The sequence below is a fragment of the Rutidosis leptorrhynchoides genome, chromosome 2 (assembly GCF_046630445.1).
Source record: "Rutidosis leptorrhynchoides isolate AG116_Rl617_1_P2 chromosome 2, CSIRO_AGI_Rlap_v1, whole genome shotgun sequence".
NCBI lineage: Eukaryota > Viridiplantae > Streptophyta > Magnoliopsida > Asterales > Asteraceae > Rutidosis > Rutidosis leptorrhynchoides.
Window position 1 is genome coordinate 118,206,969 of NC_092334.1, and position 23,575 is coordinate 118,230,543.

The following is a 23,575-nucleotide window of genomic DNA, read 5'->3' on the forward strand; positions in this document are numbered from 1 at the left end:
GGCATATAAATTTAGTTGTTCCACATAGTTAGGGGAAGAATAAAGGTTCACGTGAAAAAATGAATGAGAAAATAGATCTAAAACTAAAGTATATATATAGAGGTTGTGACATATCAAATCACGTAAACACCTTATAAAATATAACCGGGTCGTTATGTTAAGGCAAATGATAACTTTGAGATTAAAACTAACTTTCATGATAAATTTTTTTTTTTTTAAAAGGCAAGTAAATTTTATATAAATAAGGAACAATACACGAAAAAACTAGCCAGGAGCTAGACAAAAACACACAAACAACAACACGCAACCGTTAAAAAGACGCACACACATACAAAACTCGAAACAATAGAAGACGCACAAACACGAGAACAATAGAGGCGACCCGACTCGACAAATAGGCAAAACTATGTTTTCGAGTCCGATGACGCGCAAGAAGAGCAGCACGAGCAACAACCAATATCCTCATCCGATTCATTCATCACATTCTCGATAAAGTATCTTTCGTGCCACCGAAAATTGTCTCGACGATGGTTTCGTTTCATAATATACCTTCCCCACACATGTTTAATAAAACGACTTTTAATCAGAGGAGGTACTTTTTTCTTTTTATTAACTCGAAAACGGGCAACTCGGTATATGCAAGACAATCCATATTTTCTAGGCTAGGGTCACCCACGTTCCTTTCGTCTGAGCCCAGGTCCGGCCCACTTGGGGCCTGATTGGATATACCAAACTCACCATAATGATCTGGCCCAATACAGGCTTCTGGCCCATTTTGGAATTGGACATCTCGACAATGGGAGACTGGGCAGAAAGGATCACGCGTGCCTTTTCCTACATCGATACCTGTACCTTCAGCATAGGAACTAGCAACAGTATCCCTCGGCGATTGAAAATTTTGGGGCGGCGCGTCACCCTCTGAATTGAAAATTGGTGTGGAGTTCGAGGCTGAGGAACCACCAGACGGTGGAGGGTCAGCTACGGTGGTGTTAACGACAGTAACTTCCGGCATGAACTCACCATCTTCCACCTCATCATCATCAATCTCTGTAAATATCGAAAAGGATGAGGTTATTGATGGTGGGTCAGCTACGGTGGTGTTAACGACAGTAACTTCCGGCATGAACTCACCATCTTCCACCTCATCATCATCAATCTCTGTAATATTATTTGTAACGTTATCATCAACAGTGGACGACCCACCATCAATAACCTCATCATCTTCGATATTCTCGGTAAGTTTGTTAGCCTGTAAATCTATATTAACATCTTCACAGTGCTCGCCCAAATTATCCGATACATTAAAGTCGCCTGAAGAATCTGGACTCATAAATGACGATTCATCTTCAACCACACCCATATTGGACCCCTTGGCCGTCTCAGAATGTAGCCCCTCTATAACATCTTCGATACACGATTTATTTATTTCGAACAGAGACCATGAAATCCGGTCTTTGTTGAAACAAAAAACAAGTTCATGATTGCTCACCGATTCTAGCACGTCAAATTCGACCCATTTACCGTCGATTTTTATCTCGATACGATTAGATTTAGTAGTCCTAATTGAATCAACAAAGGGTTTATCCTCCTGGTTAATTGGAATTGACGGTTTAGACGCTACTCGACTCCAAGGGGCTTGAGGGAATTCTACATAGTCGTCGATATTTAGATTAGGAGCACGACTATAACCATCGACATTCAGGTTAGAAGCACATCCTTTATTCTGTATAAATCTGTTTGCACCTCTCTCGATTGCCTTGTAGGCACGAATCCACCTTCCATTGATGTGTACGTTGTTTAAAATTTCCGTGAAGGACTCGATGTCAAAAACGTCTTCAAATCGGATGTACCCGAATCGTTGGCCGCTCGCCAACCTCTTCCGAGCAAAGTACACATCCTTGAGAGCCCCATAAACCTCGAAACTCTCCGACAATCATCCCGAGACCAAGACTCCAGGAAATTAAAAATCAAGAACGAAGTAACACGACAATCACCACGACCATCACTCGACTTAGTGCACGAAAAGCCGTTTGGCTTCGACATTTGGGTTACACCATCATCGGCCAGAGATTTGGCCGGAGGATATGAATGGTTGATCGGAAGGAGGAAAGATGAACGGAAAAGTTGGAAAAGATGAACGGAAAAGTTGGGTTCCGTTTGACTATTTTATACATGCTAATAACAGTTCTAAAGATTGTCGTTAACAAAATGGTTTAACACTGGGACTATTTCACCAATTTTGTCCAAGAAAATAAAACATAAATATCTATTATCTATGGTGCAATATTTTATAAACATAAGGGACCAATCACGTAACTCTTTCAAGAAACCCTAAACACAAAAACATGTGCTGTCTTCTCCCCCAAGAAATTCAGTTGAATACGGAAGAGAGCGCAACAGAAATTTTATTCCTTCAACTATCGATGATTCGATTCAATTCAATTATCAATTATTATCAATCGATTATTAAAATAAAATTAAAATTCAAATTAAACTAAGTTGAAATAGATGGCGTTGGTTTTGAAGAAACTTGTTACCAGATCATCATCTGCCGTCGTCCCTTATTTACGAGTTCCACCAAATTATCACCGTCCTTTCAGTGCTGTTCACGGACCATCCTCTCTTGGTACGTTTTACTGTTTACACACCTATTTTTGTTATTATCCTCTCATTTTAGTTTTTTATTTTTATTTAAAATTTATTATACATAGGGGATCAATATCAAATAGAGTTAAGGTAAGTGAATTAGTGTATGGTTATTGATCATGTGTAATGTCTCATTCTGATTATAATTCGTTATTGACGATAGATTATTTTGGTCACTTTAATAATCAGTATATTGATTGATTTTTAATATGTGGTGATATGATGAATGTTTTCAGAGTTAGCTAATCTAAGTATCTTTTACAAATTGAAATTTGAATTGAAGGGAGTCAAATTAACAAGTTTGCGAAAAGCATGATTATGAGGTGGATGTTAAACAACAGCATACCTTATACAAATTGCTATGCAGTGAAGATAACAAGTAACGGTGAAGAGCGTTTGAAGCTAGATATGGATGAAAATCAAAATGTGATACTAATTGATGGTCACTTAATGTCTTCTTTTAACATCCCTGGGATCGAAAAGACCACGGAGACTGATGAAGAGGTACGAGTATTCCTAGATTTGGAAATGAAGGATATTGATCATAACACCATGAAAGCCATATTGAAGAAGAAAGATAATGCTTTGATAATTAGTGGTTACGTGCAGAAAGAGGACGTTCGTAAATATCACGACGCTAGAGTTGAGTTACCATTACTACCGTGCGAGATCTGCGAGTCGTCCATTAAGACGGAGATAAAAGACGGTGGGCTGGTCGTAACTATTCCCAAGGTGGTCAACAAGAAACCATCACAAAGGCTACTAAATGACTAGCTAACATAATCGGTTTTAAATTTTTAAAATTTTTATCAGCTGTCATCAAATTAATGTATGGGGATCTGATCCCTACCCTTTGAATTTGAAGTATAGTAAAGTTGGTTGTCACATAACATGGGCAGCATACACAGGTGTTCTTATCACATAACATGATCGCGGCATAATAATGGACAACTGGGTATAGGTAGGTATAGACTTATAGTTTTTGGCTAATGATTTATGATTTAGGTAACATTATATGGTGTAATGACCCGGAATTTTCCGACCAAATTATACTTATGAGATTAATATTTACATAAATTAAACCATACCAACATGATAAGCAATCCAAATTGTTGATACTTGTGTTTTTGAAAAGAGTTTTACACAACGTTTGACCGTCCAATATGACCGATGATATCACGAACTATATAACATACGATAATTATACGTTTGTGTATATATATGTATTTATATATATTTGACATGATCTAAGGATGGTTTAACATCTCATTGTGTACTAATGACAATGAGTTATAAGTATATTTTGAAACTACTAACTTAAGTTTTCAAAACGATAACTATACGTAACATTCTTTGATATATATACTTGTAATCTATAATGCTTATACATGTATCGTATATATAATGTATTTAATCACTTTTTAAGGACTTAAATACATAAAACAATATAAGTATATTCACAAAAGATAGCTATATTTGAATTCTCGTTCCGTTTCCTCAAGATTTCTATATGTATATCTAGGGTATATGTACTCGTATCATACCCAGCTTCTATATGTATTTACTATTGGTATATACACATCAAATCAACATCCTAATCAACATTATTACTGCCCTAGATATGAGGTAACTAGGATTTGTCAAGTAGTATGAATTATTAGTAAGAAAACAAAATTAGGAATCCTTTTCTTTCTTTATAAACTAAAAACGTTTTTATAAATGAACACCATTTCTTCACTCCATTTTCTCATACCTACACCCTCATTTCTCTCTCAAAATACTCCTAACTTCATACTTGATCATCTCCAAGCATTTTCCCATCATTTAGCTTCAATTATAAGCCTTAAACACCATAAGAAAACTCTTTCAAGAACATATCAAAATAATCACCCATTTGAAGAAGTTTACTTCCAACCTTTTGATCTAACTCCACCACTCTTTGATTCCAAGATTTTTTCTTATCTCTTACAGTAACTTTGTCCAAGTAACTTGAGGTAGTAACCTTGTTCATAATTTTATTCGATTCATATTTATATAGCTATCTTATTTTATGTTGTAAAATTTTAACAACAAGAACATAGTTTGAATGATTTCAAACTTGTTTGCAAACTAAATAAATCCTTCTAACTTAACTTTTAAAACACAGTAAGACCTGTAATATATCATAATGATATGCTAACTTAACAAGATATAACTTAGTTTTACAAAGAACATCTTAAAAACTGAATCTACATCGTCGTAGTGCAATCGGGGGCTGTTTTGGGTTGGATAATTAAAAACCATCTTGAACTTTGAATTGAAAGTTCATGTTCTGAAAAAATAATATTTCTTATGAATATGTTAACACATAAAAATTTTATGGTTTAACTCAAAGTGTAAGTATTTTTAGAAAAATGATCATTAAATGTTGTTTTTATGATGAAAAATGATCACTTTCATAAGTTTCATCAAAGTTTGACCTATAACCTGTGATTTCGAATACAAACTAAGGTATTTTCAGTTCACATTCTTAAAATTTGACTCGATCCAAGGAAGTGGCAAGTTGAACCAACAAAAACGGAGTTGTAATGAAGAAACTACGACTAAAACAAGATTGGGTATCCGAAGCTAGTTTAGCTACGAAAATATTTGGAGAAAAAGTAAATAAATCATATCTTTTCTAATTAATATGATATTTTATATATAATTACTTATGATTTGATTTTATATATTTCAGGACCACCCGTAAACAACACGAGAAGATTAATCATAAGACCTCATGATTGTACGCAACACGTCATTTGACAACACGGTACTTTATGTACGCAACACGTCATTTGACAACATGGTACCATGGGTCGAGATTAATTCTGATCAATACGAATACGATGGGGTCTTTATTTATTTTATTAAGCAACTAATTGTGGACCACTAACATCGGACTGCTAACTACGGACTAAGAAAATATTAAAAGTATATATATATATGTAACGATTACTTAAAAAAGAAAATATGTTGATATATTATATATATGGTTAGGTTCGTGATATCTATCGGAGACCAAGTCGAATTAAATACCTTCAAGGAAAAAGTGAGTTTCATTTGCTCCCTTTTTAATTGCTTTTGCAATATATATTTTTGGGCTGAGAATACATGCGTTGCTTTTATAAATGTATACAAAATAGACACAAGTACTTAAAAATATATTCTACGTTGAGTTGTACCACTGGCATATTTCCCTGTAGCTTGGTAACTACTATTTACATGGGTATTGTAAACGCGAATCCTGTTGATAGATCTATCGGGCCTGACAACCCCAACCGGACTGGACGACCAGTATTCAACGGTTGCACAGTACTTCGTTTTGGTGACTACACTTGGTACGGTGTAGTGAGATTTCATAATAAAGGGAATATGCGACGTTGATTAAATGTTAAGTATGGTTACCAAGTGCTCAACCACTTAGAATGCTTTACATACACTTGCGAGTGTATTATGTTTATGATTATGAAATCTTGTGGTCTATTAACATATTGAAATGATTGTTATGATAAACCTATGAACTCACCAACCTTTTGGTTGACACTTTAAAGCATGTTTATTCTCAGGTACGAATTAAGTCTTCCGCTGTGCATTTGCTCAATATAAGGACATTACTTGGAGCCGATCATCGCAATGGGACCAAATGTTGATGACTTCGTCCAGGTGGATTAGGACGGGTCCTTTCAGTTGGTATCTTTCTGGGGATAGAGATTTGGTGCTACAAGTATTGATCAAAGTGAACATTACATGATTTTTTCGTTCAACGATTTATTTGTTGTCTACACTCGGTTACAATGGTCATAAGAAGTTAGTATAGTTAATGTTTATATGTCCATTACAATTGTTGAAGTTTCTTGAACACACACAAGGTGTTAGTTAAAACGTCGATGGAAAAAAAATCAGTAGATGACTATATGAAGCTACACCCATGAGGCCATGAGTAGGAATTTAATTACAGTATTGTTAATTGGTTTTCTTAAATTTAAGACGCAATTACATAGTGGTTACCAAATGATGAAATTTTCACTTATAAAGCAACTTGAATTTTAATTGTTGAAGTCATCAGCTATAAGTATCAAATTTTTTGGTTGACATATGAATTCTGTAGTTCTATATTTTGATTTTGGACTGAGCCTAAGATCAACATGATGTACATATAACATATGTATCTGGGGTACGTGTTGGGGATTTTGAGGTTCTTATTAAAATTAAAGACTCATTCTCTTGATGTTGGTATTGTTGATCGTGCTCCTGGTTTGAACATCCATTCTCTGTGCTCTGTTGATGCGTCACACTCTGTTGTGAAGGATGTCATACCTTTGGCTACACGGTTTTTGTATAAAGATATGCTTAAGGGAGGTGATTCTCACACACCACTTTTTAATCCATCTAAACCTAATTTACTATTATACCATTAATTATACTTAGAACAATAATATAAGTTTACTCTCTAGGAGTATAACTGTAAATTTATGAGACAAAAGTGATAGATGGATCAAAAAATGGTGTGAGGATCACCTCCGTATGCTTAATGGGGTTATCAAGTCCGAGCCTGCCTTGGATGTTGATTCTATCGGTTTGTTTGATAAAGTTGGTATTCCAAATCGTTCCTTCTGTGTAGGTTCAATTTCCGATCTCGGTTTTGTTGTTCCCGAATCGAATGACCTTTTAACACCATGGACCCTCGTAGTGGGAATGAAGAGTTGCCGGACTTCGCTTCGTGGCAAAAAGGTTGGAAAGGAAGTAAGGTAAATGCCCTATTGTTGAAGATTTGCGTACCGAAGCTTCTAACATTAATCCGAGCTCGCCGCTCGCTTCTTTTGATGAAATGATGAAACTCTATGAAGGTGACAAAATCGAAGCTATTCTCATCAACTTTTCCGACCCGCCTAACTGCCTAAGTCGTGAGTTATACTAGTTTAAATCTTCATATAAAAATATTATTCGCTTAACTTGATGTTAATATGGTATTGCGACCATAGGCCTAAGTCGTGGTAGCTCGCCATAAGTGAGCTCGTGGTGTTATATATATATATATATATATATATATATATATATATATATATATATATATATATATATATATATATATATATATATATATATATATATATATATATATATATATATATATATATATATATATATATATATATATATATATATAGTGGTAGGATCAAGAGGGAAGTAACCATTCGGGGGGAAGCGGGGGGAAGTAAAAACTTTTTTTTTTCGTTTTTTGAAAAAACTTTGTTCACGAACATTATAGATGAGATGAAAATATGAACATTTAGTAGAGACACTTTGTGATAAATGTTTTTATTTTGGCGGTAAAACGCTCGAAGAAGTAATATATAACAATTATCGTGTTTTTCGAGCGTATTTTGAGATTTTAGCTATTGGGGTTTAGATATTAGGGTTTAGATATTAGGGTTTATAGGGTTTAGATATTAGGGTTTAGAAATTTAGGGTTTAGGGTTTAGATTTAGGGTTTAGATTTAGGATTTAGATTGAGTTTTTAACACGAACGGTTTAGAGTTTAGGGTTTAGGGTTTAGGGTTTAGGGTTTAGGGTTTGGTGTTTTGGGTTTATTCCATAAACCCAAAACACCAAACCCTAAACCCTAAACCCTAAACTATAAATCGGGCTAAATTTTACTTCACAAAACATGAAAAAAAAAACGTTCACATTCTTCACGAACAATATTATCTTGAATGTTATTTTTGTCGATCGTTTTCCCGCATAAATAATAACATTCATCACGAAGTGTCTCTTCTAAATGTTCATATTTTTGTGTGATTTTGATGCCGGAAAAAAAAAATTCAAAAAAAACGAAAAAAAAAAAAAAAATTTGCTTCCCCCCGCTTCCCCCCGATTGGTTACTTCCCCATTGATCCTGCCCCTATATATATATATATATATATATATATATATATATATATATATATATATATATATATATATATATGGTAAAGCATGTCGGATGACGAAATGTTTTGAACTTTTTTTTTTTACTATAGAAGCTTTTCAACTACTATTTTTATTTTATTTTATTTCTTTTAATACTAAAAACATATTTTTCTCACTATAAATACACATACATATTACCAATTTACTATATTACTAGTATCATATTTTTCACGATTTCTTTCTTTTACTTTCGTACATTCCATATATTTTTACTTGTTTCAATATATATTGATAATCTCTAAAATATGAATCGCGATGGATTGGATCTCAAGATGCAGAAACTTCACGTAATCGTGAGTGCTTTCAATCCTATGTCAACACTCGATATGCTTGAAATGTTGAAAAATGATGAGGTCAAGACTCGAGACTTTCGAGCCAATACCAATAGCACCTAGAAGATACATAGTTAGGGATCCAGAAGGCACTCTGAAATTGTTTTTTTCTTGGCAAAGAAGATACAATATATTAAGAATCAAAAACAATACATGGGCAGGGTATACCCTTGGCCCAAAAAGACATCAAAACAAGAAAAAAGCCTATACCCTCAAAACAAAACAAACCCAATCTAATCCACAACTAATACAAACTAAACTTAAAATCAACCCACTTTAACTTCCAAATATGAGCAGCTTTCAAAACAGCATCTGTTTTTTTAACCTTCAAAAGCAGCAGCTTTAAACGAACACGCTCCTGGATACATTTACACAGCTCATCACTTGTCCTTTTCTTTTGGCTAAACATTCAGTCATTCCTTTCTTGCCATATGTAGTACACTGTAGCAGCTACCACCAACCTATTAATAATATTCCAAATATTATTTGAGTAGGGATACTTAGCCAACCTATTAACAATAGCATGAATATTATCTGGCAGACCCTTGAACACCAACATATCCTTCATGCTGCACCATACTTTCCTGCTATAACCACAACCAAAAAACAAATGGTTGATAGAATCCTTATCTTGCTCACATAGAGCACACTTGAAAACTTCATTAGGCTTCCATTTCTGCACTTTATCTTAAGTGTTCAATCTTTTTAACATAGTCAACCATAAGATAAAAGCATGCTTAGGATCAAAAAACTAAAACCAAATAACACTCCACCTTGCTTTTATTCTTCCTAAAATCATTCCACACTTGACTTGTGGAAAAATCCACCTACTTCCCTTCATTAGTAATCCATTTGAATTCCTCAATTCCATCAGTGTTTTCAACACTAACATGAGGCTTCACTTTATCTTTCAAATTCATAAAAAAACTTCCAACCTCAGCTGTCATTAGAGCCTGCCTTAGCTTCCCAAACATTATTGCCTTTAAGTCTAACCAAATTGACCCATTTACCCCACAAAGTTTTTTTTTAGGTAAGGATTATCCAAATATGTTTAACCAGTAAAGTTTCATTCCAATCTTTAAGAGGCTTCAAACCGAACCCACCTTGATCATTAGGGCTACAAACATCTTTCCATGAAACCTTTGCTTTTCCTCTAGAATTATCAGCCTGACACCATAAGAATCCTTTTAAACATCTATCAATTTCTTCAACAATACCACTTGGCAATAGATAAACAAAAGCCCAGTAAATTTGCATGGAAGCAAGCATAGAAGCCACTAATTTAAGCCTTCCTGCATATGATAACTTCTTATTCTTCCAATTCTCCACCTTCTTCTTAACTTTATCCACCAACATTCTGCAATCATTGATAGAAAGTTTTTTTGACAGTAAAAAGGGACCCCCAAATACCTCATAGGTAACCTTCCAACAGAAAAAGGCAGAATTCCAGTAATCTTACTTTGAATCTCGAAAGGGACACTTCCAAAAAAGATGTGCATTTGTTTAGGTTAGGAAACAAACCTGAAACCTGACCAAACTCATCCAAACCTTTTTTAATTACACCAATAGAATGTTCATCTCCATGGCAAAACACAAGCAGATCATCAGCAAAACAGATATGAGATAGCTGCATTTGTTTGCATTTATAATGATATTTGAACCCTGGATTCTCCTTAATCTTTTGCTTCATTATTAGAGAAAAAACTTCCATCACCAAAGTAAACAGATAAGGAGACATTGGATCTCCTTGTCTAATTCCCCTTCCACCTTTGAAATATCCTTTAATTTCTCCATTGATACAAATAGACAAAGTAGCACTTGAAACATAAGCCATAATCCAGTTAATCATTTTCCTATGAAACCCAAAATTGCTCAAGATATCTGATATGAACTTTTAGTTAATGGTATCATATGCTTTTTGAATATATATCTTTAGTGCACACCTCTTGACACCTCTAGCTCTACTATGCCCTTTCAACACTTCTTGAGTAAGATATTATCATGAATTGACCTCCCAGGAAGAAAAGTACTTTATTACAGTCCACCAATTTATTTAAACAATTCTTCAGTCTACTTGTAATGATTTTGCTAATGCACTTGTAAAGTACGTTGCATCAAGCAAAGGGTCTAAAATCAGAGACTTTGTTGGGAGTATCTATTTTTGGAATAATGGATATCAAGGTAGCATTAACTTCCTTTAATAAACACCCATTATTAAAGAATTCTTTTACTGCTTCACAAATATCAAACCCAATAATACTCCATGCCTTTTTGAAAAATAAAGAGGAATAACCATCTGGCCCAGATACCTTATCATCATCTATGTCAAATATGGCAGTTTTTATTTCACTGTCACTCACACGAGTTACCATAGCATTAGCTTCTTCATTACTTAACTTGTTTGTAAAGATATCACCTAACTCCTCAATATCTCTACATATGCTATTCTCACCCAAAAACTTATGAAAATAATCAACAAATTGATCTGCAACTTGCTCCCCAAAATACCTCACCCCATTATCATCACAAATACTATCAACCTTACTTTTTTGTTTCCTGCTCTTTAAGACACTTTGAAAAAATTTGGTATTTTTATCACCATCTGCTAAACAATAAATCTTTGCCTTTTGTTTCAAAAGTGTTAGCTCATCTTGTTTAGCATCTTGATACTGTAATAAACTACTAGCAGCTTTAACTCTCAAAGAAAGATCATGAGGGTTTTTGTCAACCTTTTCTTGACATTTTTTCTGATTAGTTCTCAACTCCTTAACTTTATCAAAAACATTTCCATTTGCCCAGTTAAGCTTATTGAGATCTCTTTTAAGCCTTTTCAATTTGAACACCACTTAGAAAATCTTATAACCACTAATCTCAGTACCCCATCCCTGCTCAACAATCTTTAAAAATTCCACTTTACTAGCAATGTGATTCATTATCCTTAATGATTTTTTCTTTGTCAATAAACCATTTGGCATAGTAAGAATAGTTGGACTATGATCAGATACTAAATAAGGGAGAAAGGTGCCAAAAGCTTGAGGGTAATTGGCTAAAAACTCCTCATTGCTCATTATTCTGTCTAATTTCTTCAAAATAACACATTGAGGGTTTTTCAATGAATTGGTCCATGTGAAGTGGAATCCTGTACTCCCCACATCTTCAATCTCCACATCAAAAATACAATCATTAAATTCTTTCATATCTTCACTAGTAGTAGAGCACCCTGAACTATATTCATTAACCCTTCTTGTTGTATTAAAATCACCTAACAAAACCCAAGGATGCCCTTTAGTGATAACAGCTTGAGATCTTAAGTCATGCAACAAATTATGTCTTTCTTTTCCACTGTTACTGGCATATATAAAAGTGCAATATGTTTTGACTTTTTTATCTAGGGATTCAATTAAACAAAGTATCACCTGTCTAGTACTATGAATTACCATTAGATTCACCACATTACTATTCCACCCCAAAGCTATCCTACAGCTATTAGGACTAACATTGACATTGGATTGCCAATTCCATTTGCCAAATACATTACCACATACCTTTGAAATATTATCAGGTTTTAGATGAGTTTCCAACATAGCACATACATGTAACATCCCGCCTTTTTCCGTCAAATTTATTTTAACACCGTCTTTTTTTTTGGTAATATCGTTCGTTATCTAGATTCGTACCTTCCATTAACTAGTGTTTCAATAACTTCGTTATTTAATTATAACACCTCTCGTTTACTCTAGCGTTTTTAAAATAATTTGTTCGGTTAAATCACGCACCCGCTTTTAAACTCGAGGGACTAACTTTGCCAATTGACCAAAAATGTAACTAGTGGTTTACTAGTTAACCACCACTCACCTCCCACCTCTCATTTCACTCCTATCTCTTCTTTCTTACTTCCACTTTTTATCTCATTTCTCCAAATAAAGATTAATCATCCATTTCACATCTAGGAAGCTCACGACAAATCCTACTACATATTAGTGATCCTTGCATCATCCTCTTCAATTTGGTACCAATTTCATAGCTTGGGGTAAGCTTTCCAAAATCTCTAATTTTCATAAATTAGACCTTTAGACTTGAAATGGTGTTAATTAGTGTCTATGGCTCATTGTGATGTCGTGTATGTAATTTGTATGCTCGATCTTGTTATTTGGTGTAACTAGCATGAACACTTGAAATGGGTTAGTTTAATCTTTGATTTTGATTGATTAAATGTTGTTACATGTTAAACCTTTTGTGTTAAATGTGTTACTAGCATCATTAGCTTCAATTTGATATGTTGGTTGGCTTGGTAAGACCTCATTAACATGATTATTGATTTCATGATTCTCGGTTAGGATTTGATAGATTTTAAAATGAACTTTCGATGCGTCAAATGCTTTGTAATATTTTTGGTAAGTGTTTAGTTGTATTGTATGCCGAATTACCTACGAAACGGCATATTATATGTGTGTAGTAAGTTCCCGAATCATGGAATGCATTTTACGAACTTGAAACTTTGATAATGGACTTTTAATGATCTTTCGATGAGGTTTTTGTTTTTGTAAATGATGAACTTGATTGATGATATGAGTTAAGTTGTATTCCTTGTCAGAATACCTTTCCAACGATATAAGATACGTGTTTTGAGTGTTTTTGGTTCATAAGTTGTGTTTGAAATGAGTTTGGTTAGAGACTTGTCAAATTTGCAGCAACAGCAATCTGTAACTCATTTGGACGCCGTCCCACACCTTGGACGCCTTCCAGGCCTTCATTGCTGGACGCCGTCCAGTCAATCTGGACGCCATCTAAATGAACTGCAAAATTCTGTTTTGCTTGGTCATTTACCGTGTAATTCTAACTATGCTACGCACCTCCAATTAACATGAAACTTGGCCAACATGTTTGTATATGATTACTAATTGAAGAAAAATTGTTGGATACCCGACCCGAACCCGTTGACTTTGACTTTGACCAAGTTTGACTTTTAGTCAAACTTAACCAAACACTTATGCAATCGTTCTAACGTGCTTTTATACTTATGTCTTGCATGAAACTTGACAACTTGATTCACATACTATATTAATTGAGTCGTAACGAGCCATAGGACTAATTGAACACATTTTGACCGACCTTGTGTCGTAACCGGTAATTGATACGACTTATTTGTTTAGGTCAAGACTAAGCAACTTTCATTTGCACAACGTTTAATTACAAGTACTTTGGCATGCAACTACGGTGAGATCATAGTCCCATCTTTTCATCAACTTTTATACTTTAAATCATGGGATGAGAAATATATACGGTTTATACTTTTATACTTTGAACACAAGTACGAAAACAAACATTCTACGTACGAGTTAGAACAAAAATGCCTCAATTCGATTATCATTAGTTACACTTGCCGGGTGTAAGTGAGAACTTATGTTGTATGGCTATATGGGTTTGACAAACCCTCATTCGGACGGTTCGCTACCGTTATGCGGATGAAATATATTTTCGAGAATAAGTGTATGTTCTAACACTATGTGATGGGGTAACGTTAGTTAAGCCTTGATAATTGGGTGCTCGTGATATCAATTTTTATAATGATTTAACTATTACTTTAACGTTATAAATCTTGTGGTTCAAAGACAACGTTTACAAATACACCTATGATTTCACCAATGTTTTCGTTGATAGTTTTCTATATGTTTCTCAGGTTCATACATGGCTACTTGATACATGCTTCCGCACACTTTGATTACTTTCTTGGAGTCAACCATGCATGCATACGCTAGGGATAGCACATTTGGATTTAAACTTTAAGCATACCTACTTACGCTATTTATAGTAACCGTGATTTTCAACTTATATTATGTCGCAAGTCATTTCAATTATACTTTATAACTTTTGTAAACTTAAACTTATGGTCGAATCATTTGGTAACTTAAAACTTTGTAAGTCTTATACGTTTCAAATGAATGCGACATAATTTTGTTCAAACGCGTCTCATTTAGGGACTATGACCACGAAATGGGACCTAAGTTAACGGCGCCGTCAATGAAGATTTTATCGGGTCGTTACAATACACACACACACACACCTTCTCATCTCTAATAAAATACTTCACTTCATATTGCTTATCCAAATTACACATGCCCCTAATGTTCCAACTAGCAATTTTGAACTCCATTGGAAACATTAGTAAGTTTCTTCCAGCACATTTGTCCCTTTTCCATTCAATTCATTGATACCAACAGACTTATAAACTTTTTGGGCAGGTAAAACAACGTCCTCTTCTCCTACCTGCTCATCACTAGATTGAGAACTATCCAATTCAGTAGTGCCTAACTCTTCATCACTCTCAAACAAAACAGCAAATTTATTCATACTAAGTTTTAGCTTCTTACTGTTTTCATCATTTAACTTCCATTTATTCATAGGGTTAGCCACTTTCTGAACCACTTTCTTTGGTACATACATCTGTTTAACTTGAATTTTCTGTACACCAGCAATCTTATCATCTTTGTTTTTGTTTTTGTTTTTGTTTTTGACCATCTCAAACCGATCTGCATGATTACTATCTTTTCTCTCTAAAATTTCTTTTTCAGCAGTAATCATAGGTCTTTTTTGCAAGCATCATGGTTGTGGCCAAAGACTGCACAATGAGCACACAATGCAGGTTTTTAATCATACTCTACCTTAATTCTTTTAATACCTTTTGTGACCTGCAATTTATCTTTATAGTGAATGTCAACATGATCCAAATAACCTTTTGTTGCCTCCACCTCAACCATCACACGAGCATACCCTACTCTCCGAACACCTTTATGACACATAGAGGCAGTCATATTATCCATCACCATTGGCTTCCCCAATTTAGTGGCAATTGCACTAATACCTTTTGTGTTACAAGCCTCCAGTGGAATACTAGATAACTTCACATACAGGAAGTTTGTTTGGTTCAACTTTCTCAATATTCAGTTCACGAGTCCACTTAGCTACAAACAAAGGTTTGCCATTCACTATCCAGAGCCCCTGATGTGTCAGCGGAGGGGTACGAAATATTATATATTTTTATACGAAATACTACGAAATATGATACAAATTACACAAGTTTTAATTAATTTACGGATGGGATATACCTAAACCTTGCTACAACACTTATAGGCAGTGTACCTAATCGTAGAGTAGTGTAGTTTTTAGTAAGTCCGGTTCGTTCCACGGGGAGCTAGTGATTACGTACTATATATATATATATATATATATATATATATATATATATATATATATATATATATATATATATAAGTAGTAATATTATTATAAAAGGGGGGTTTACCGTTTTAATGACCAGTTTGTCGATTTTATATTTTTAAGCGTAAAGATAAATGACAATAATTAAAGTGCGTAAAATAAATGACAAAATTAAAATGACAATAAATAAAATGATAGTAAATAAAAGTACGATGAGATATAAAATAACACAATTATGCTTATTTAAACTTCCGTAACCATGATGTTTGACTTTTTGATTTTAATTTATTACTCGGGGTTAATTGTCCTTTGTCCTGGTTTATTTGATACCTATCTGGGTTTTGCCCATAATAGTCCATCGGTAATAATTATAAAATGCTCGTCAAATTAACCTTATTCCGAAAGTCAAATATTCCAACTATTAGGGATTCAAACTGTAACAAGGTTTTAATACTTTGTAAATAATTACACCAAGTTATCGACTGCATGTAATCCAAGGTTTTAATACTTTGTTAACAATTACACCAATTACCCTTGAATGTAATCCACCCCTGTTATAATTAGTCCATGATACATTAATTTATTCACTTGGCCATAATGAATAATAAATTACCCAATCCAATTGATTAATTAAATGATTTGTAAAAGATGTCGTATAAACGTCACTAACTAGGACATTCATAATCATTTAATAATTATTAGATTAACTAATTTGAAGATAGTTTCGACAGATTCTAATGAGTTGTCATTCGATTAGACAATACCCCCCATCTATTAATAGTCCATAGTCCAATGTTCACAAGTGTCGGTCTTTTGTCCAAACCCTAATTATGGTACAAAATCCAATAACCCCGTCTTAATATTTAGTCCAACATCACGATTACTTCGATTTAAATAAGCATAATAATAACTTAGTTACGAGACATTAATTTAAAAAGGAAAAACATAGCTTACAGTGATTATTTATCGCGTAGCGTTACCCGGACAGAGTTTCGACTTAAAACCTGTAAAACATTCTTACAATAACCTTATTATTATTAACTTAAATTAAAATTATAATTATAAATATATATTACATATAGAGAGAAAGAAAGAAATTGAGGTGTAATCATTCGTTTGAATTCGCTGGCCTTATAGATGTGCCCTGATTTTGGAAGCCATGTGATCGCATGGCAATCCTTTGTTATTCCCATGCGATCGCATGGACAGGCTGGCCAGCACTCTCTCTTGATTAAAACGTGGGCTGCCCGAATAATTTAATATATATAATATAATATATATAATTTTATATAATTATATATATATATATTATATTATATTCTTGTGCAATGTTGACTTGTAATTTTAGGTCCGTTGACTCGAGCGTTGATGCTCGGTTCATGTCTCGGTTCCGGATTTTTGAACGTCCTTTCGTACACTTAGATTGAAATGTCCCGTTCTTTTGATTAAAAACGTTCCATATTAATTGATTTCGTTGCGAGGTTTTGACCTCTATATGAGACGTTTTTCAAAGACTGCATTCATTTTAAAACAAACCATAACCTTTATTTCATAAATAAAGGTTTAAAAAGCTTTACGTAGATTATCAAATAATGATAATCTAAAATATCCTGTTTACACACGACCATTACATAATGGTTTACAATACAAATATGTTACATCGAAATCAGTTTCTTGAATGCAGTTTTTACACAATATCATACAAACATGGACTCCAAATCTTGTCCTTATTTTAGTATGCAACAGCGGAAGCTCTTAGTATTCACCTGAGAATAAACATGCTTTAAACGTCAACAAAAATGTTGGTGAGTTATAGGTTTAACCTATATATATCAAATCGTAACAATAGACCACAAGATTTCATATTTCAATATACATCCCATACATAGAGATAAAAATCATTCATATGGTGAACACCTGGTAACCGACATTAACAAGATGCATATATAAGAATATCCCCATCATTCTGGGACACCCTTCGGATATGATATAAATTTCGAAGTACTAAAGCATCCGGTACTTTGGATGGGGTTTGTTAGGCCCAATAGATCTATCTTTAGGATTCGCGTCAATTAGGGTGTCTGTTCCCTAATTCTTAGATTACCAGACTTAATAAAAAGGGGCATATTCGATTTCGATAATTCAACCATAGAATGTAGTTTCACGTACTTGTGTCTATTTTGTAAATCATTTATAAAACCTGCATGTATTCTCATCCCAAAAATATTAGATTTTAAAAGTGGGACTATAACTCACTTTCACAGATTTTTTACTTCGTCGGGAAGTAATACTTGGCCACTGGTTGATTCACGAACCTATAACAATATATACATATATATCAAAGTATGTTCAAACTATATTTACAATACTTTTAATACATTTTGATGTTTTAAGTTTATTAAGTCAGCTGTCCTCGTTAGTAACCTACAACTAGTTGTCCACAGTTAGATGTACAGAAATAAATCGATAAATATTATCTTGAATCAATCCATGACCCAGTGTATACGTATCTCAGTATTGATCACAACTCAAACTATATATATATTTTGGAATCAACCTCAACCCTGCTAACTCCAACATTCACATATAGAGTGTCTATGGTTGTTCCGCAATATATATATATATAGATGGGTCGACATGATAGGTCGAAACATTGTATACGTGTCTATGGTATCTCAAGATTACATAATATACAATATAAGTTGATTAGGTTATGGTTGGAATAGATTTATTACTAACTTTCACGTAGGTAAAATGAGTAGTTTTTATCAATCTTGTTTTACTCGTCATTTCTTCGTTTCTAATCCGTTTTGAGTGATTCCAGTGGCCACGGTTTCATATTGGACTTAACTTTATGAATCTAAATATAAAAAATATAAGTTTATAGTCGTAAATACAAGTTACAAGTCATTTTTGAAAGAGGTAGTCATTTCCGTCGATAGAACGACATCTTGATGACCATTTTGAAAAACATACTTTCACTTTGAGTTTAACCATGATTTTTGGATATAGTTTCATGTTCATAAGAAAAATCATTTTTCCAGAAGTATATCTTTTAAATCAAAGTTCTTCTTAGCTTTTAATTATCCCAACCAAAACAGCCCCCGGTTTTACTACGACGGCATATATCCAGTTTTATGGTGTTTATCGTGTTTTTGGGTTTTAAATCATTAAGTTAGCATATCATATAGATATAGAACATGTGTTTAGTTGATTTTGAAAGTCTAGTTAGAAGGATTAACATTATTTGCGAACAAGTTTAGAATTAACTAAACTATGTTCTAGTGATTACAAGTTTATAACGTTGAATAAGACAGCTTTTTATGTATGAATTGAATGATGTTATGAACATCATTACTGCCTCAAGTTCCTTGGATAAACCTACTGGAAATGAGAAAAATGGATCTAGCTTTAAAGAATCCTTGGATGGCTTGAAAGTTCTTGAAGCAGAATCATGACACGAAAACAATTTCAAGTAAGATTTCCACTCGAAATAAGATTGTTATAGTTATAGAAATTGAATTAAAGTTTGAATATGATTATTACCTTGTATTAGAAAGATAACCTACTGTAAGTAACAAAAGTTTCTTGATCTTGGATGATTACTTGGAATGGATTTAGAAAACTTGGAAGTAAACTTGCAATCTTGGAAGTATTCTTGATTTTATGAAACTAGAACTTTTGGAATTTATGAAGAACACTTAGAACTTGAAGATAGAACTTGAGAGAAATCAATTAGATGAAGAAAATTGAAGAATGAAAGTGTTTGTAGGGGTTTTTGGTCGTTGGTGTATGGATTAGATATAAAGGATATGTAATTTTGTTTTCATGTAAATAAGTCATGAATGATTACTCATATTTTTGTAATTTTATGAGATATTTCATGCTAGTTTCCAAATGATGGTTCCCACATGTGTTAGGTGACTCACATGGGCTGCTAAGAGCTGATCATTGGAGTGTATATACCAATAGTACATACATCTAAAAGCTGTGTATTGTACGAGTACGAATACGGGTGCATACGAGTAGAATTGTTGATGAAACTGAACGAGGATGTAATTGTAAGAATTTTTGTTAATTAGAAGTATTTTGATAAGTGTCTTGAAGTCTTTCAAAAGTGTATGAATACATATTAAAACACTACATGTATATACATTTTAACTGAGTCGTTAAGTCATCGTTAGTCGTTACATGTAAGTGTTGTTTTGAAACCTTTAGGTTAACGATCTTGTTAAGTGTTTTTAACCCAACGTTTATAATATCAAATGAGATTTTAAATTATTATATTATCATGATATTATGATGTATAAATATCTCTTAATATGATATATATATACATTAAATGTCGTTACAACGATAATCGTTACATATATGTCTCGTTTCAAAATCATTAAGTTAGTAGTCTTGTTTTTACATATGTAGTTCATTGTTAATATACTTAATGATATGTTTACTTATAATAATATCATGTTAACTATATATATATATATATCCATATATATGTCATCATATAGTTTTTACAAGTTTTAACGTTCGTGAATCACCGGTCAACTTGGGTGGTCAATTGTCTATATGAAACCTATTTCAATTAATCAAGTCTTAGCAAGTTTGATTGCTTAACATGTTAGAAACACTTAATCATGTAAATAAAAATTTCATTTAATATATATATATATAAACATTGAAAAGTTCGGGTCACTACAGTACCTACCCGTTAAATAAATTTCGTCCCGAAATTTTAAGCAATTGGAGGTGTTGACGTATCTTCTGGAAATAAATGCGGGTATTTATTCTTCATCTAATCTTCTCGTTCCCAGGTGAACTCGGGTCCTCTATGAGCATTCCATCGAACCTTAACAATTGGTATCTTGTTTTGCTTAAGTCTTTTAACCTCACGATCCATTATTTCGACGGGTTCTTTGATGAATTGAAGTTTTTTGTTGATTTGGATTTCATCTAATGGAATAGTGAGATCTTCTTTAGCAAAACATTTCTTCAAATTCGAGACGTGGAAAGTGTTATGTACAGCCGCGAGTTGTTGAGGTAATTCAAGTCGGTAAGCTATTGGTCCGACACGATCAATAATCTTGAATGGTCCAATATACCTTGGATTTAATTTCCCTCGTTTACCAAATCGAACAACGCCTTTCCAAGGTGCAACTTTAAGCATGACCATCTCTCTAATTTCAAATTCTATATCTTTTCTTTTAATGTCAGCGTAGCTCTTTTGTCGACTTTGGGCGGTTTTCAACCGTTGTTGAATTTGGATGATCTTCTCGGTAGTTTCTTGTATTATCTCCGGACCAGTAATCTGTCTATCCCCCACTTCACTCCAACAAATTGGAGACCTGCACTTTCTACCATAAAGTGCTTCAAACGGCGCAATCTCAATGCTTGAATGGTAGCTGTTGTTGTAGAAAAATTCTGCTAACGGTAGATGAAAGGACCCGTTCATATACATTATAAACGATTCACAATAGTTGATTACATTGCGAGGTATTTGACCTCTATATTATACATTTTACAAACATTGCATTCGTTTTTAAAAGACAATATTTATTTACATCGAAAATTGACAGGCATGCATACCATTTCATAATATCCACTATAAATTGATTTAATAATAATCTTTGATGAACTCAATGACTCGAATGCAACGTTCTTCAAAATATGCTATGAAAGACTCCAAGTAATATCTTTAAAATGAGCAAATGCACAGCGGAAGATTTCTTTAACACCTGAGAATAAACATGCTTTAAAGTGTCAACCAAAAGGTTGGTGAGTTCATTAGTTTATCATAATCATTTATTTCCATCATTTTAATAGACCATAAGAATTTCATTTCCAGTTCTCATAAATATACGTCCCATGCATAGAGACAAAAATAATCATTCATATGGTGAACACTGGTAACCGACATTAACAATATGCATATAAGAATATCCCCTATCATTCCGGGATCCTCCTTCGGACATGATATAAATTTCGAAGTACTAAAGCATCCGGTACTTTGGATGGGGTTTGTTAGGCCCAATAGATCTATCTTTAGGATTCGCGTCAATTAGGGTGTCTGTTCCCTAATTCTTAGATTACCAGACTTTAATAAAAAGGGACATATTCGATTTCGATAATTCAACCATAGAATGTAGTTTCAATTACTTGTGTCTATTTCGTCAAACATTTATAAAAGCGCATGTATTCTCAGTCCCAAAAATATAAAGGGTAAAAAGGCAAATGAAACTCACCATACTGTATTTCGTAGTAAAAATACATATAACGTCATTGAACAAGTGCAAGGTTGGCCTCGGATTCACGAACCTATATTAATTATATATATTTATATGTTGGTCAATATTTGTATAGCAATTTAGGTCAGGTCATAGTGTAATTCTATCCTATAGCTCGAGTCTGACTCTACAGTATAGTAACATGTTATATTATTCATGCTCAATTAAGATTCTAGTAAAAGGTGACGTGTGAAACAACGTAACACAAATGGTTTCATAATCATAAAATAGTATTTTAGGTTTTTTTTTATAGAGAAAATCAACACAAAAAGTTAACTGAAAAGTTAACAGGAAAAGTCAAAGTTCATAGTCAAAAGTCAAAGGTTAAATCAAAAGTCAAAGGTCAAAGTAAAAATGAGGTCGCATGCAAATATATAATAACTTATACAAAAATGATTTTCGGTCAAACATGACTAAACGGGCCACTTCAGCTATTTTTAGAAAAATTATCGGAACTCCGATTGATAAACGGCCAAAGATAAAATTTACACATTACCAAAAATATTAAGCATAAATATTACAGAAGTAAACTAAACCTAGACAACTCGTAGTTGCCAACGCGTTTTCGGCGTTTCAAAGTTAATTTTTCAGCTTTAATAAATTTACAAAAGTGACCGAGTAGCCTACTTTGGAGATTTTTAGAAAATTCCTCAAAACTCGTATTGACAAACGGTCAAAGCCTGCAAATTTTCGTTACCACAAAGATATAACATGATTTTTGGCAAGAGTAAACACATATCAGGCCGACCATGACAACTGATACAAAACTGACATTTTTAAATAAAAAAGTTTCAGCTCTTTTTAGAATTTTAAAATGTGACCAAACCGTCAACTTTGATGATTTTTAGAAAAATCGTCGAGACTCGAATTGACAAACGGCCAGAGTCGTTTGTTAGACCTTACAGCAAAAAATTCAGTGGTATTTTTTTTATATATGAAACAACGCAGATCAGCGAGAATTTCAGTTCCCGTTTCGACATTTCATCAAAATTTGCAAAACTTCTTTTGTCCATAACTTGACAACCGTTCAACGAAACGAGACGTGCTTTATATGAAAATTCATCTACTCGATGAGTAGAATCCAAATAACCACTTTTTGTA

General features: G+C 33.4%; 2 protein-coding genes across 2 annotated transcripts; one reads left to right on the top strand and one right to left on the bottom strand.

The window, feature by feature from the left end:
* Positions 1–2,439: 2,439 nt before the first annotated feature.
* Positions 2,440–3,605, top strand: LOC139891327 (uncharacterized). The gene is made up of 2 exons (XM_071874282.1): positions 2,440–2,626; positions 2,930–3,605. Exons 1-2 carry the CDS (start codon positions 2,509–2,511, stop codon positions 3,418–3,420), a joined length of 609 nt encoding a protein of 202 aa, XP_071730383.1. The 5' UTR covers positions 2,440–2,508; the 3' UTR covers positions 3,421–3,605.
* A 7,478-nt stretch (positions 3,606–11,083) lies between these two features.
* Positions 11,084–12,553, bottom strand: LOC139888201 (uncharacterized). Its single transcript, XM_071871226.1, has 2 exons — positions 11,848–12,553; positions 11,084–11,739 (listed from the first exon to the last, which is right to left on the bottom strand). Exons 1-2 carry the CDS (start codon positions 12,551–12,553, stop codon positions 11,084–11,086), a joined length of 1,362 nt encoding a protein of 453 aa, XP_071727327.1.
* Positions 12,554–23,575: the final 11,022 nt, after the last annotated feature.